Raw genomic sequence first — 15,209 nt, forward strand, 5'->3', positions numbered from 1 at the left:
ATGCTAGAAGCCCGGCTCCCTGCACTGTGTTCGGTCCGGTACTTGCGGCCGAAATACGTCCGTCAATTACGGACGTAATTAGTGTGTGTGCACATACCCTAAGGGTCAAAGATGACGCCTTTTACTTTCGTGAACTTATATAGAAACAGTAATGAAATTGAAAGACCATTACACCTGAAAATACATGGTGACCTATAGACACGTCATAAACTACATCTGTAAATAAGGTTTTTCCTGATTGGCTAGTATATCTTAGGTTAAGTTCACATCTCGTCTTTACTCTACGTCCGACGGGCACGTTTTTACATGAAAAAACAGTGTCAAACGTGTACCACAGCGTGCACATTTTTTTTCCATGTCCTTTAAAAGCGTAGTCTACTACGCTTTTCAGTACTTTTCCATACGTATACGTTTTTCTTTGTATTGAAGTCAATGGCGACGTATGCAATTTTAAACCTTACGTTTGCATACGTAAAATGTATACGTTTTTGTCACCCTATAGGGGAAATCTTGGCTTTACAAAGTTTGATTGAGCTCAAGAACAAAAAAAAAGTATACATTTTTAGAAGTAAGAACGGACACAAACGTATAAAAACATATACGACGTATACCACAAAAAAACGTAAGCGTATGTTACAAAAACATACGTTCTTGTAACTTTAAAAACGTATACGTCGTCGTATACCACAAACGTGTGCACAAAAAGAGATGTGAACTTCGCCTTACACTATGTGGACTCCAATCTGTGTCTCTCCAGTCTTGTGAAACTACAACTCCCAGCATGCAGAACACAACTGTAGACCGGCTGCAGATTCAATGTAGCGTCAGTGTGGCCAATGTAGTTTTCACCTTAAAGGGGTGATCCAGGATTAAAGAAACACGGCTGCTTTCTTCCCAAAACCAGCATCACACCTGTCCAATGGGGCTATTCTGCAATACCGCATATAACCTTTGGACAGGTGTGGTGCTGTTTTTAGAAGAAAGACAAGTTTTTCGAATCCTGGATCACATCGGCTACCATTGTTTCTAGCCATGCTGCAATTAACAGCCACCCATATCATTGTATAACTATGTGAGTGCCTATCAGGATTCCAGGAAAGCGTGATGAGCTCCCTATGTGACAGCTGTAAGAGCAGCCATAGGTCTTGTCACTCAACTTTCCCAGGAACAGATCTAACGAAGGAATGGCTGAAGAAAATGTTTAATAATAATTATGTACAGGGAAAATTCTTTTTATTCTGCATTTGATAATCCGGAATATTTGATAATCCGGCATTTATTTGATGCCAGGCATTTTGCATTGTATAGATTGAACAGTGTTAGTAGATTAATTCAGGATTGGTGGTCTGGTAATAAAACTGATATTCATAATACTTTGAAATCTATATTACAAATGAGTTCATTCACGTCTAATCCAAAATATTCCATTTCCCAGTGATATTCAGTTTATGTATTGAGTCCCCATAATGATGTAAAAAGGAACCTGGTGCTTTAAACATTCCTGGTGCGGAAAACCCAACGAGAGAGATGTATTTTATTAAAAGAGAAATGTGCATGGGAGACGACACTGCAGCTTGTTAATAAATCTCTACTAGAACATGGACGTCCTGGGTGTGTTTCTTTGTTGTCTTACGGACCCGAAAACTTTCAGCCAATGACCAGTGGGGTACAAAGAGGAGAGTTGGACCCCATTATGGTGCCCATTTTGCCACTTAGGTGATAAGGGCCTGGTGTTTGTTTCCCCCTCCTCATCCGTTCCACGGTCCTTGGGACAATCAATTCCTCACGCCTTTGTTTGCTTCTGGGAGTTCTGTACAGATTCTCACACCTAGTAACAACCAAGGACCCTATAAGAGCCGCATGGTCTGCCCATATGGCCCATGTTTGTCGCTTGTTTGTAAGTCCTAAAGCTGATTTATTTTACTTCTGTGTATATAGCACCAACATAATCCACAGCGCTGTACAGAGATTGTCATCACTCACATCAGTCCCTGTCCCCAATGGGGCTCACACACACAATTTACCTATCCAGATGTTCTTGGAGTGTGGGAGGAAAGCCACACAAATGGGGAAAACATACAAGGTGTGAGTATTTGGCCTAGTTTGATGATAGGCAAGAAACAGGCCATATAGCAGGGATCTAGTGACAACAGCTCGTGTATGGCCACCCTACGAAGAGCGACCGCAGACTGATTAGATTGGAGTAGAACTTTCATGTACCCAAATATTTCTACATTTATAGAAGAGGCCACTTGTGTGTCCCGGGTGTATTGGGACAGTCCAGATTTCTAGTGAGGTCCTAAGGTATCAAGCTTTAGTCCCAAGCTTTTAATTTTTAATGTCTCCTTTGCCAGTCTCAAAAAAAAGAGTTACTTGTGAACGGCTGCTGCCACTAAGATGTAGCGTCCTGCTAGTGGAGGAGGTAAGTGTATCACTGTGGCTGGCACTGTTGGGGTATGTTCACACGGCCTATTTACGGACGTAATTCGGGCGTTTTTGCCCCGAATTACGTCTGAAAATAGCGCCTCAATAGCGCTGACAAACATCTGCCCATTGAAAGCAATGGGCAGACGTTTGTCTGTTCACACGAGGCGTATATTTACGCGCCGCTGTCAAATGACGGCGCGTAAATAGACGCCCGCGTAGAAGAAGTGACCTGTCACTTCTTTGGCCGTAATTGGAGCCGCTATTCATTGACTCCAATGAATAGCAGCGCTAATTACGGCCGTAATTGACGCGGCGTTCAAGCGCCTGCACATGCCGGTACGGCTGAAATTACGGGGATGTTTTCAGGCTGAAACATCCCCGTAATTTCAGCCGTTACGGACCCCCGCCGTGTGAACATACCCTTATGGAGACACTGTTGCTAGCAATGTAATAGAGGCACCATGGCTGACACTTTTAGGGTATGTTCACACGCCAATGTCCATTACGCCTGAAATTACGGAGCTGTTTTCAGCCGAAAACAGCTCCTGAATTTCAGACGTAATTGCTTATACCCGCGTTTTTCGTCAATGAAAAACGGCTCCAATTACCCCCCAAGAAGTGACATGCAAAAAAAGCCTGTCTGCACAGAACATTGTAAGACCCATTGATTTCAATGGGCAGATGTTTGGAGCCGTATTTTCGGACGTAATTCGAGGCGCAAAACGCCCGAATTACGTCCGTAAATAGGGTGTGTGAACATACCCTTATAGCTTTGTCTGGCAGGGGGGCATTACGGCTGCTACTATAATGCAGTACTATGAGGCACTGTAATGGGAGCTCTATGACTGACACTATTATCCCTCAGTAAAAATCCACTTGTAAAATCCAATAATGAAATGACAATAATTAATTACAGCCTTTATTGCCTGTCAGCTACAGAATATCACAACTTAGATAAAGGTCTTCTCCGAACAGTCCCGGTGATATTTCCATAAGGTTTGTCTGAGGGCAGCAGGATCTGTTGAAACATTAGATTTGTATTATTTTTCTGGTGTCTCCATCACACCATGTATTATTACTCTTATTATAATATTATACCGCCATCATGTTCCGTACCTTTGTACAAAATTATTATTATTCCGCCATCATGTTCTGCACCTCTGTTCAACAATATTATTATACCACCATCATAAGCCAAACCTCTACAATAATATTATTATACCGCCATCATAATCCATAACTTTGCACAATAATATTCTTATACCGCCATCATGTTCCGGAACTTTGTACAATATTATTATTATTTCACTATCATGTTCCGTTCCTCTGTACAATGTGCTTAACTTTGATAGTTATTAGTTATGGACCCTATTTGCACAATAGTACCCGGCCTTGATAGACCAGCCAGGCTTCGTTCCACACATGTCACGATTTTATTCCATTAAACTGTACTCCCTTTTTTCCGGATTGTGACAATGTTGTACGCCCTTCATTGAAAATCTAATACAAGACGCAACTAAGGCTGACTGGTCAGATCTCATGCCATAGGGAAAGATATGAAGCTGACAATTATTATATACGTCTCTGGCAGTGTGTTCAGGGAATGTCCACATTACCTCCTCATTGTTGGTCAGGCCAAACTTGCTCATGTCAATGTTAAAATAATGCTTGTTCGGCAATATAATCTCAATTTCTTCAATCTGAAATAAATATAAATAATTATATTGTTAGGAGACAGTAAAAAATATAAGTTCCTTAGTCGTCCCTTTATGACTATCTGTTTCTGGGAAAGCTGGGTGACAACCTATTAGACCTTCCACAAAGGGGATCACAGAGTTCTAGAATCCTGAATGCCAAGTCATCTGCTTTTACAATGACACAAGAGGATAAATTCCTACATAATTGGGCAGATTTGCCATTCCTAACCTGGAAAGGCTGGGTGACAACCCCTGTTGAAACTGATACAGATATTAAATACAAGCAGCAATTCTATTTTGACATCAAGCTTTTCGTCTGAGCTTTCTGTCGGGGGAACCCCTTAAAAGAAAAACAAACGGAAACCATAGCTTCAGTTTGCATCCCCATTGATCTCAATGGTGACGAATACTTTGCTAAGGGCCTGTTCACATCAGTGTTGGGTTTCCGTTCCGGGGTTTCGTCTGAGGTTTCCGTCAGTTGAACGCCGCAACGGAAAGTTAAACTGAATCCACAGCACCATTGATATCAATGGTGACGGAAACATTGCTAATAATTTCCGTTCGTGACCATTCCGGCAGGTTTCCGTTCTACTGACGGAATCAATAGCGGAGTCGACTGCGCTATTGATTCCGTCAGAAAAACAGAAACCTGCCGGAATGGTGACGAACGGAAACTATTAGCAATGTTTCCGTCACCATTGATATTAATGGTGACTGAAACGGAAGCTGTGCTTTCAGTTTGACTATCCGTTGCGGGGTTCACCCGACGGAAACCTCCAACGGAACCCTGGAACAGAAAGCCAACGCTGATGTGAACATGGTTGCCGTTTGTCACGACTGCGCTATTGATTTCGTCCAAAAAAATGGAACCCTTTCACAAAGGTGACAAACTGAAACCATTAGCAAAGTATCCAGCACCATTGAGATCAATGGGGATGCAAACTGAAGCTATGGTTTCAGTTTGTTTTTCTGTTAATGGGTTCCCCCGACAGAAAGCTCAGACGAAACCCCTCAGCGGAAAGACAACACTGATGTGAACAGGCCCTTAGTTATGGAGATATAACAATGTCAAGAGGAAGTAAAGACAGATAAGGAACATTCAGCCCAAAAGAGGAACAGATCATATTTGAGTAAATGCCATAAAGGTTTGATCGGTGAAGGCCGCCCCTCTGGGACCTCAGATGTTGTGAGAACGGGGGGCTGTGACCACCACAATACAATACGTTACCTCAGGAACTGTGCTCAGGCTCAGCACTTGGATATCATACAGAGTCTTCTGGACTGATGGAGAATATTCCCCTTTGTCGTATGGACCAGCAAATTTGTCCAGTATAATTTCTTTTACAGTTCTCCTAAAGAGAGAAAACAAAGATATATTTTATTTAACAAATGTTTCACTATAATCTTTATTCAGTACAGGATTTGTATATAACCTAAATCTACACAGCTGGAGTCTGCAGGCATATGTGACATCAGTGGTTATAGAACCCAGTGCAATGCATGGACCTATAGGTTTTACATATCCCTCTAGTGTCCTAAACTCTAGTCCTAGTCCCACTGCCATGGGAGCCCCCTCTCCCATCCCACTGAGTCCTTAAAGATCCCATGAGCCAGAGACTCATTCGGACTCGGGAGGTTTCAGTAATTATCTCTCGTTTTAGAGGTGACATAATCAGTGCTGCCAGCAGGAGGCAGCATCACTAAGTGAAACACGTGGGAGTACATGAGTATTTTACATGGAAGAGGGGGTTCTGGTTTGCATTTAAAGGGGTTTGTGGCTTGCACTTTGTATGGTGTAGCATGTGGCTGCCACTGTATATTGGGACATATATCTGGCACTATATTAGAACATGTACTGACACTGTATATTAGGACATGTGGCAAATACTGTATATTGGGCATGTGGCTGACACTGTATATTGGGCATGTGGCTGGCACTGTATATTGTGGCATGTGGCTAACTCTGTATGAATTGCTGTGACTGGGTGAAACATTTTTGGAGATATACAGTCCAACCTTGAACTTGAGGAGGGGGAAGCCATTTCACTTTTTGCATCAGGCAACAAAGAACGGTTAGATGTGCCTGTGCTGGGCACTATATAACAGAACCTCTAGCAATATCTTTCATACAAAATGTCCTGCAAATAAGGCAAAGATTGTGGGGCAGTACAGGTGGTACTTTTGTCAGGGGCCTAGGCAAATAAATGGCCCAAACCCACCCCTTGCAACCCACCTGCTATCCACCACTCGCAGTATAGGAGCTCTGAAGTTCATTAGGCAATGATGGGCCAACTGGTACCCAACATGGTGCCCTTCATTCACATAATTGTAACCGATTGTGTCTCGATCACTCTCCCCATGGACCCACTAAATATATTATTTGGGCCTGAAAGGCTGCATTAATATCGTATAATTACCCTTCATTTCAAAATCAGTGTCTGTCTATCATTGAGAAAAAGTGAAACGTCCTTCTTCAGATGCCCATCAAATGTAGGCAACAGGGTATAAGATGGATATAATAGGTAGTTCAGGGGTCCCGGACCCTTTGCCCGCATGCGGCCCAGATATATCTGATGGCGGATCTGTCTGTAATTTTGGCATCCAAGTTAATAGCATAATATAAAACCCACTACTGTGTTCAGTAAACCTTGTTATGTGATGTAAGTAATCCCTAGATATAAGGCCCATAGAGTCACTTACCATGTGGAATCAAAGTTGACTCCTTTATTGTAGCTGTATTTCCATCTGCAGTTGACTACGGTTGAGAAGCAGCGATCTCTCACTTCGGGAAGTGTCGTATATCGATCTTTTAGAAAACCTTCAAATCCAGACTGTGTTGTTTTCAGTACTCGGAGATCTTTTATTCCAGAGTACGTGACAGGCTGACCTGCAGAGATGATACACATTCGACAATGATGTTATAGGAGGTTACGCATAGACCCTACAACACATGGAGATCCAACAAGCTCTCGCACCAACTGACTGTTCCACTTCAGTGACAACCATCAGAGACATAATATTTAAGCAAATACCTCCTCGCTTCTGTACTACTTCACAGTAGTGAACACCCTCGGATGAATAGACGAATGCGTGAATGTGTTGGACTCCATTCTGAAAAAGAAAGACCCAAAAAGTTGCATGGACGAATGGCTAGTAGTTCAGCTCAATCCCTGGTAGCTGCTCATAAGCTTGTCTCCACAAGGGAAGCAGCTTCCTCCCTTGGAGAGGGGAATATGGTAAGGTATTATTCCCTGTATATAAAGTAAATCAAATCGAGTAGCGGACCTAATGGCAAGTACTATGCTATAGAACTAAAGCCGTCTAATGCTCTTTTAGCCAGCAGCTTTGCACACTTGGATCGATTGTTCATGCATGATTACTTCAATACGGAGAGGGGGATAAGCTTCGTATATCCTGGGGGAAAAAAGAATTGGGTATGTTGTAGTTCAGCATGTCCGGTCCTTCTTTTCCCTGAGAGCAGACATCAACGGAACTGTCAGGCTGCCTCCAAACACATTATATCAACGGGTTTGTGCGACATTTATCTAATGTGTATGACTAGCTTATGTGAATGCCCCCCATCTGGTTTTCTGATACATAGCTCCAAATTCCCTGCATAGACAGATTTAAAAGATAACATTCTGACTGATTTCAGCCACCACTAGAGGGAGCTTACTGTATACATTGACCTCAATAATAAAACAATATCAAGTAAGCTCCTCTGCTCCCTCTAGTGGTGGTTGCAGGTAACCAGAATCTTATGTTTTAGTCCTCGGGTACACTGAGACTTGCAGCACAACTCATTGATTTTTAGTCTCTTTATAGTCCAGGGCTTAAATGTATGTCTTTGCAGGGAATTTGAAGCTCTGTATGAGAATAACAGAGCTACAATTGCTATAAAGACATATGAAATGAATCAGCACAGAATTTTGGGCATAAAACTTCATGGCGGCAAAAGGTGGAGTTTCACTTTAAGCTGTTGCCGTTTGGGTGACTTGCTTTTGATGGCGCAATCTGACCTGGAATAGGCATGGTAGGTATAGTTATGGTGCCATCGATGAAGTATCTACAATTACCTTTTCAAAGCGTCTCCAGGGAGCTTCTTCAATATATGTTTTTGCTTGTGTAACATGGCTGAATGACGTGAGAAAGTGATTAGAAATTTCCAGAGAGAAATCTTCAATGGTTTTTATCTACAAATAAATTAATACATGAATAAAGTAAATGGATATGAGATAGATAGATAGATAGATAGATAGATAGATAGATAGATAGATAGATAGATAGATAGATAGATGATAGATAGATAGATAGATAGATAGATAGATAGATAGATAGATAGATAGATAGATAGATAGATAGATAGATAGATTAGATAGATAGGTACACAAAAAATGTCAACCGCACAGTCCAGGTCTCACAAAAATGAGGGTGCAAGCCCACCAGGGATACGGCCACAGTCTCCCAAGGTATATATTTTTAAAAAAACAGGAAGCACTCAAAAAGTTGTAGCAAAGTTAGAAAAGGTGCTTTATTCCATCAAACCAATACAGCAACTTTCAGCTCTTCAATAGAGCTGAAAGTTGCTGTATTGGAGTGATGGAATAAAGCACCTTTTCTAATTTTGCTACAACTTTTTGAGTGCTGCCTGTTTTTTGAAAAATAGATAGATAGATAGATAGATAGATAGATAGATAGATAGATAGATAGCCTTGTCATGGCAGGTGGGCACACACAATTTGATCACAATGTGTGCTAAGAACCTCCCTATAGTAAGTAGATTTAGCAGTAATGTATATTTATCTATATTTAGTGGCTTAGGTGGCATTAGTGTTTGCAGTGTGCTGTCACCATTTTTTGTGTGCTGTATAAATTTGCAGTCACAGGCGTTCTTGCACCTGTATACACGGTTTGTTTCATTTTGTTGGAATGTGCTGTTCAAATTTTTGTGTTTATGTGATCCATATTATGTGGGGTTAGTGACTGCCTCAATTTTTTGATCTCGCACTCCTCCCATTCTGCCCTGGGTGATTTTAATTAGTTTATAATGGTTCCTACCATCCCCAAGAATATGTAGGCTTAATCCCAGTTCTGGGTGAATGTGCAGCATAGGTTCCCCCCTCAGAGATCACCTTGTCGTGGCAGGAGGGCTCACACAATTTGATCAAAATGTGCGCTAAGAATCTCCCTATTGTAAGTAGATTTAGCAGTGATGCATATTTATTTATATTTAGCGGCTTAGGTGGCATTAGTGTTCGCAGTGTGCTGTCGCCATTTTTTGTGTGCTGTAGATAGATAGATAGATAGATAGATAGATAGATAGATAGATAGATAGATAGATAGATAGATAGATAGATAGATAGATAGATAGATTAAATAGATAGATCTACCTATCTATCTACTCTATCCATTTAACTATCCATCTATCTATCTATCTATCTATCTATCTATCTATCTATCTATCTATCTATCTATCTATCTATCTATCTATCTATCTATCTATCTATCTATCTATCTATCTATCTATCTATCTATCTATCATATGAGATGTGTGGTGCCTAGAAGGGTTGGCACTTTTCTGCCCTTACACAGATCTCTGGGACAACCCTGTAAGATATTAACCTCTTAATAATTTCTGCCCCATGTATGGATTTGACAATACCTGTAGTGGTCAATGTAGTTATCGAGCAATGTTTGGCGGGCTGAGGTAGGCACTAGCCCTTCAATGGTCATAGAGGAGCCAAGCTTTTGGAACACTCCGGCCCTATTCGCACTACAGATACGACAGATCCACTTTATAACAGATCCTATTGACTTAAAATAGTTTTGGAAGGTTTCCAATTTTACTTGGAAATGGAACCTAATTGCTAATCAACCCTATGTGGTTACAGATATAGGTGCTGAATATGATGGATGCCACCAGAGAGAAATAGCATACACTTAACATTAAAAAGAATATAATAATAATTACCCCTTTCAATTTGGCCAAGGCATAGACTGTATTTTTTATTGTATCTGTGGGAATTATGTCACTATTATCCCCTTGCAAGTAATCCTTCTTTGACTTTAAGGTGAGCTCAACCGAGGCCTCGATTTCCTTTATATAATGCTGCTTGCCGTCTCGCTTAATCTGCAGAACTTTAACTGCATTCTTTCCATAACCCGTACGTACAAATTCCACATCCGAGTCCTGAAAAATAACAGAATATATGGAAAACAAAGTTTACTCCTTCGTCAATCAGTTATAAAATAATGACCTCTTTAAAGCAATATTTCACCTTATAGCGGTTGTCGTCAACCCCTGACTATAAGGAGACAACTTAGACGGGAGGCCCGCGTTTAGGAGAGCCACTCTGTGAGAGCAGCTCCCGCTCGGGCGGACTCGAGCTGTCATTTTACTACATGGTCGCCAATTCATCTCAATGGCCGCTATGTAATAATACATCTCCTCTGCAGCAGGTCCCCCCAGCAAAATCTCTAATATGAAAGGGGTTGTATGGGGTGAGGGAACCCCATAAAATCATAGTTTTCAACATGATCCACAATGCACTATTGCAGTATGAATATGTTACGGTGGTCATGTGACTGGTCACATGATCATCGCGATGCCATAGTTGGAGGCATCTGGTCGGTCTAACTAGACCCGGCATAGCCCTAACAGTGACAATAGTCACTATAAGGGTATGTTCACATGGAGGAATTATGCGGCGGATTCTTTCGCAAAATTCTGCCTCCCATTCATTTCAATGGTAGTCAGACACTTCATTTTTCTGCTGATTATTTCAGTTGGCGGGAAATAGAAGCGTCCTGCTCGATCTTCAGCCGGTTTCCGCCCAAATCTCCCATTGATGTCAAAGGGAGGGAGGAATCTTCCTGCCATTGGCATGAATAGTTCAGCGGTGGATTTTGCGGCAGGACTCGCCACATAAAATCTGCTGTGTGAACTAGCCCTGACAGGGCTGAGTTACAGAGTAAAAACATAGTGTAAAAGAAAAAATCGTATAGCCCTCCAAAAGTCTCTAAAAAAAAATACACAAAATTACATAAAAATCGCTCTTCCCGACAATCATTGTTGTAACTCAATTACCCTAAAATAGACGTGTAATATATAAAAGTTTACGCTAAAAAGTAAAAGAAAAAGCATATTTATTACTATTTTTTTCAAAGTATAAGTCTAAGAATGCTAAAAAAGCAAAAATGATGTGTACAAAATTGATAAAAAGAAAACCTGCATGAAAAAAAATTCCAAAAAATCCTAGCCCAACAGATAAAAACATAGTCGTTTAACTAATGCGTGATAAAAATGACTAAACGGTGACTGGTCCTGAACCGGTCAGAATGATCTGCTGATCTGTCATGGATACATGTGAGGCTATGTTCACATCTTATTTTTAGTATGCTCCCAGTGTATAAGATGAACATATCCATAGGCTATAATTAACCCGACGTATGTCAAAAGCCTTGTTTTGGGAATTGTTAGGATATGTTCACACGGGACATTTTCAGCCGTTTTTGGGATCGTAAACGTTCCGAAAAGCGGCTGAAAAATCGTAAGCAGGACCCCTACAAACATCTGCCCATTGATGTCAATGGGAAATACGACATTCTGTTCTGACGGGGCGTTTTTTTACGCCTCATTTTCAAAAAGCATGTCAGTTCTTGAGCCGTTTTTCGAACCGTTTTTCATTGACTCTACAGTAAAACACGAGTGGCTTAAAAAACGTCTGAAAATCTGGAGCTGTTTTCCCTTGAGAACAGCTCCGTATTTTCAGAGGTTTTTGATTTTGTGTGTGCACATGCCCTTAGGGTGATACACATCAGCATACGTAGTCGGCTGCACTTTTCAATACAAAGGCGTCACCCAAAAACCTGTATATCAAGAAGTATTGTTTTCTTTTTTTACAACGGGAGTCTATATGGCATGCAGCTGCATACGTCTGAGCTATAAGTTCACCGTATATTTAAGGGGATTTTCTGCACTGAACGTAATGACAAAACAAAGTGTAAGCAGAGCCTACGAAGTCTGTGATCATTGATTTCCAGAATGATAGGACTTTATAGAGAGCTCAGTGCCCTATAGGACTGCCATGATGCCCATGTGACATGAGGCAATGTGATCACAACGGCCTATCACCACTGTAGGACGTGACGTTGCGATGACATCACATGAACATCACGTCATTGTCTACAATTGGTGAACAAGAAAGACATTTTAGGCAAATTAAAAATCCCTGGAAAGCCCCAGAAACCTCTGAGATCATAGACTTCACTTGTGTGATCATCCTACATGCATCTTAATATATATCAGAAGAGCATTTTGATCTTGAATTAAGACGAACATCATTTCAAATTGAGAAGCGGGACACATTTATAAAAAGTGTCATTTGTTTCTTTGGATAAGAATGGCACAAATTCTACTAAATGTGCATCGAATAAACATCATTTTTTATATATGAATTTACCACGTGTTGTAGATATTAAACTATAACTGCAGAAAACAGAAATGTCACAGAAAGAAATGTAATGTCCCGATAAATTGTATTCGTTTGCTTCTTTCACAAGGAGCAATGATTGGTTTTGTACGGCGACCAGCGATCGTTACTCTGATCGCTCGTCCCCATACGTTTCTATCATGTCGGCAGCGCGTCTCCCTGTTTAGACAGAGAGATTTGCTGCCGACAACGATAATATTGAACGTTGCATAAACGAGCAGATCAGCGGATGAACGAGCGTTTGCTCTTTCATCGGCTGATTATTGCCCTTTTTACAAAGAGCAATGATCGGGGACGAGCCTTCATATAAGTGATCGTTTGCCCGATTATTGGCCCGTGTATTAAGTGTATAAAAATTTACATCTTAAAAGTAGTTACTAATTACCCGTTCATGGAAATGCCTCATATTTAGGTCTTAGGTCTTCAATAAGTGTCTCCTCCTCAAGTAAGTGTCCTCACAAAAAAGATCCAACTCAAGTAGGTGTCCCCTTTCGAGCAATGCTAGTGTCTTTTATACCCCTCTGTAGCTCCAGCGGTCTACTCTCCCTCTGCTTGGAGACACCAAGTGTCACACCTTAAGGACCATAGAACTTTTTGGTGATTATTTTTTGGGTTCACACCAATAAAATGATGGGCCCACCTCTATGTTAACAACCTGTTTTACATATTGTAACTGAAGGGCAGAACTGTGGTATTCACCCACACCCAAGAAATGCCTCTGATACTCAATTGATATGAGAATCAGGGTAAACAACACCCAGCATTTTGCACATTGATGAGGTACATTTCGACATGCAACCAAACCCATGACTCCTGCTTATTCACCCGCATGGAATACCTTATATGATGTACAATATAACATATTATAAGGCTTTTATTATGCTAATATCTGTATGCAGATCTGTGTTTCCATGGTAACAGACTACAAACACACCTTGTACTTGTTCAGATCCTGCAGTCCCTGGGGGTCCATTTATGAGCTCTGCTTAATGTCAAACTGTTTATACTGCTTTTGTTTAGATCAATAAAATTAGGAGTTTCTATCAGGATGATCAAGGTGTCAATAATGCTGAAAATCTGACCGATTTTACGGATTTTTACAGGATCCAAAGACAATCTATGGGGGCTGCCAGACCCCCTCTAACATCTGACGTGGGAGGGTGGAAATGTATAGGACAGGCTGGAGTTATGGTGTTTGTGTTGTTTTTTCCCCCAAGATAAGCGGTGCCAATTAAAAATTAACCAGCATACTCCTTATCATATGACATGTTCCTACCTTGATTATTCCCCCGTAGTTCTGCGCCATCCTTCGTTAGTAACAGTAACCGTGAAATTACAGCTAACGGTTTCTCATAGTAGATGGGTATGAAAAGGGCATGGTGAGGGGCTGCTATTTGTACATGGACTCTGAGCCAATTAGCTTCTGCTTGCTTAGTTGAAGCGTAACCTCTACCCGAAGGGTCACAAATATCTGTAATAGGATAGTTATTGTTTAACTGGATCCTTGTCTCTCTCTTTAGACAGAATATTCTTTCCTTACTGATCATGGAGGTGGTGTTTTTAATATACAAATGAAAGAATTAATGCACACGCTGCGGTCGGGGGACTGCATGTGGCCCGCAATGTTGTTCTGTGCGGCCCCCAAAAATTAGGTCACACACATGCTTCCTTGCACTGATCATAGATATTAGTGCAGGTCTTGGAAGGTATTGTACAGACGATCGATCTTTGTAGGATACTCACATACATCTTCCATGTCCGAGAGTTGCAAGCGGCGGCGTGGAGCTGGCAGTACTGGGGGGGGGGGTCACTGCTATGGGGGCTGTATTTGTTCTATTTCAAGTAACTTAAAGAAGCCAAGCAAAACTGTTGCTGTGTTATGTTTAGTGCAGGCCTGAGGGGCCAGAGTATGACTCTCTATAGTGCTCTTTGAATCTGTGTCATGCTCCGCCCCCTAAGTCCCTATGCTAGGCATTACAGTGCATCATTTTTACCCAGCGATCTTTTAAAGGGGTATTCCATTCTGAGACATTTATGGCTTATTCCCTGCACAGGTCCCCGTAGTGCTGTACGTTTAGTTCAGTAGAACCACGATGGGCCCAGGTGTTACATCCAAAACTTAAATAGGCGCACAGTACATCCATCTGCATGAGGCCTACGGTGGCCTGAAGCAATCCAGACTGACATCCTAGAGGGGCAGTAGCAGTTTGACTTATTTTGCCATGTCCTTGGGTGTTACTACCGGGTAGCAGGCATAGCAGCTGCCACGGAGCCCAGCAGCTAAGGGGTCCCAGCACCAATTAAAGGCAATGGAAAGTTAAATGCACATCACAGGGAGACCAATAAAAGGGGGAAAGACGCGTGGTACATAATGGAGGCAGAGATTATCGTAAACGTTTCATATTACGAGCTCACTTGCTGCTGAAGGTGTTCACAGCGTACCGGGGCCCCACGGTTTGTTGTCACACCTTAGCCATGAGGGTATGTTCACACAATGAGAGGCATTTACATGTGAAAAGACAGACTGTTTACAGCTGCCTCGTTTCACACGTAAATGCTCCTCCTCGCATTTTGCGAGCCGTCTGAGACGCTC

At 41.6% G+C, this 15,209-nt stretch overlaps 1 protein-coding gene across 2 annotated transcripts; it reads right to left on the minus strand.

Moving 5' to 3' along the window:
- Nucleotides 1-3,330: 3,330 nt before the first annotated feature.
- LOC142657661 (uricase-like) lies at nt 3,331-14,000 on the minus strand. Of its 2 annotated transcripts, none has more exons than XM_075832926.1 (8): nt 13,893-14,000; nt 10,096-10,314; nt 8,201-8,317; nt 7,157-7,235; nt 6,825-7,011; nt 5,353-5,476; nt 4,044-4,127; nt 3,331-3,445 (listed from the first exon to the last, which is right to left on the minus strand). In XM_075832926.1, exons 1-8 carry the CDS (start codon nt 13,920-13,922, stop codon nt 3,371-3,373), a joined length of 915 nt encoding a protein of 304 aa, XP_075689041.1. In that variant the 5' UTR covers nt 13,923-14,000; the 3' UTR covers nt 3,331-3,370. The 2 variants fall into 2 exon arrangements, with proteins under 2 accessions (XP_075689041.1, XP_075689040.1); XM_075832925.1 differs by lacking the exon at nt 13,893-14,000 and adding an exon at nt 13,551-13,662.
- Between the last annotated feature and the right edge of the window lie 1,209 nt (nt 14,001-15,209).

Source organism: Rhinoderma darwinii, chromosome 7 (genome assembly GCF_050947455.1).
Source record: "Rhinoderma darwinii isolate aRhiDar2 chromosome 7, aRhiDar2.hap1, whole genome shotgun sequence".
Taxonomy (NCBI): Eukaryota; Metazoa; Chordata; class Amphibia; order Anura; family Rhinodermatidae; genus Rhinoderma; species Rhinoderma darwinii.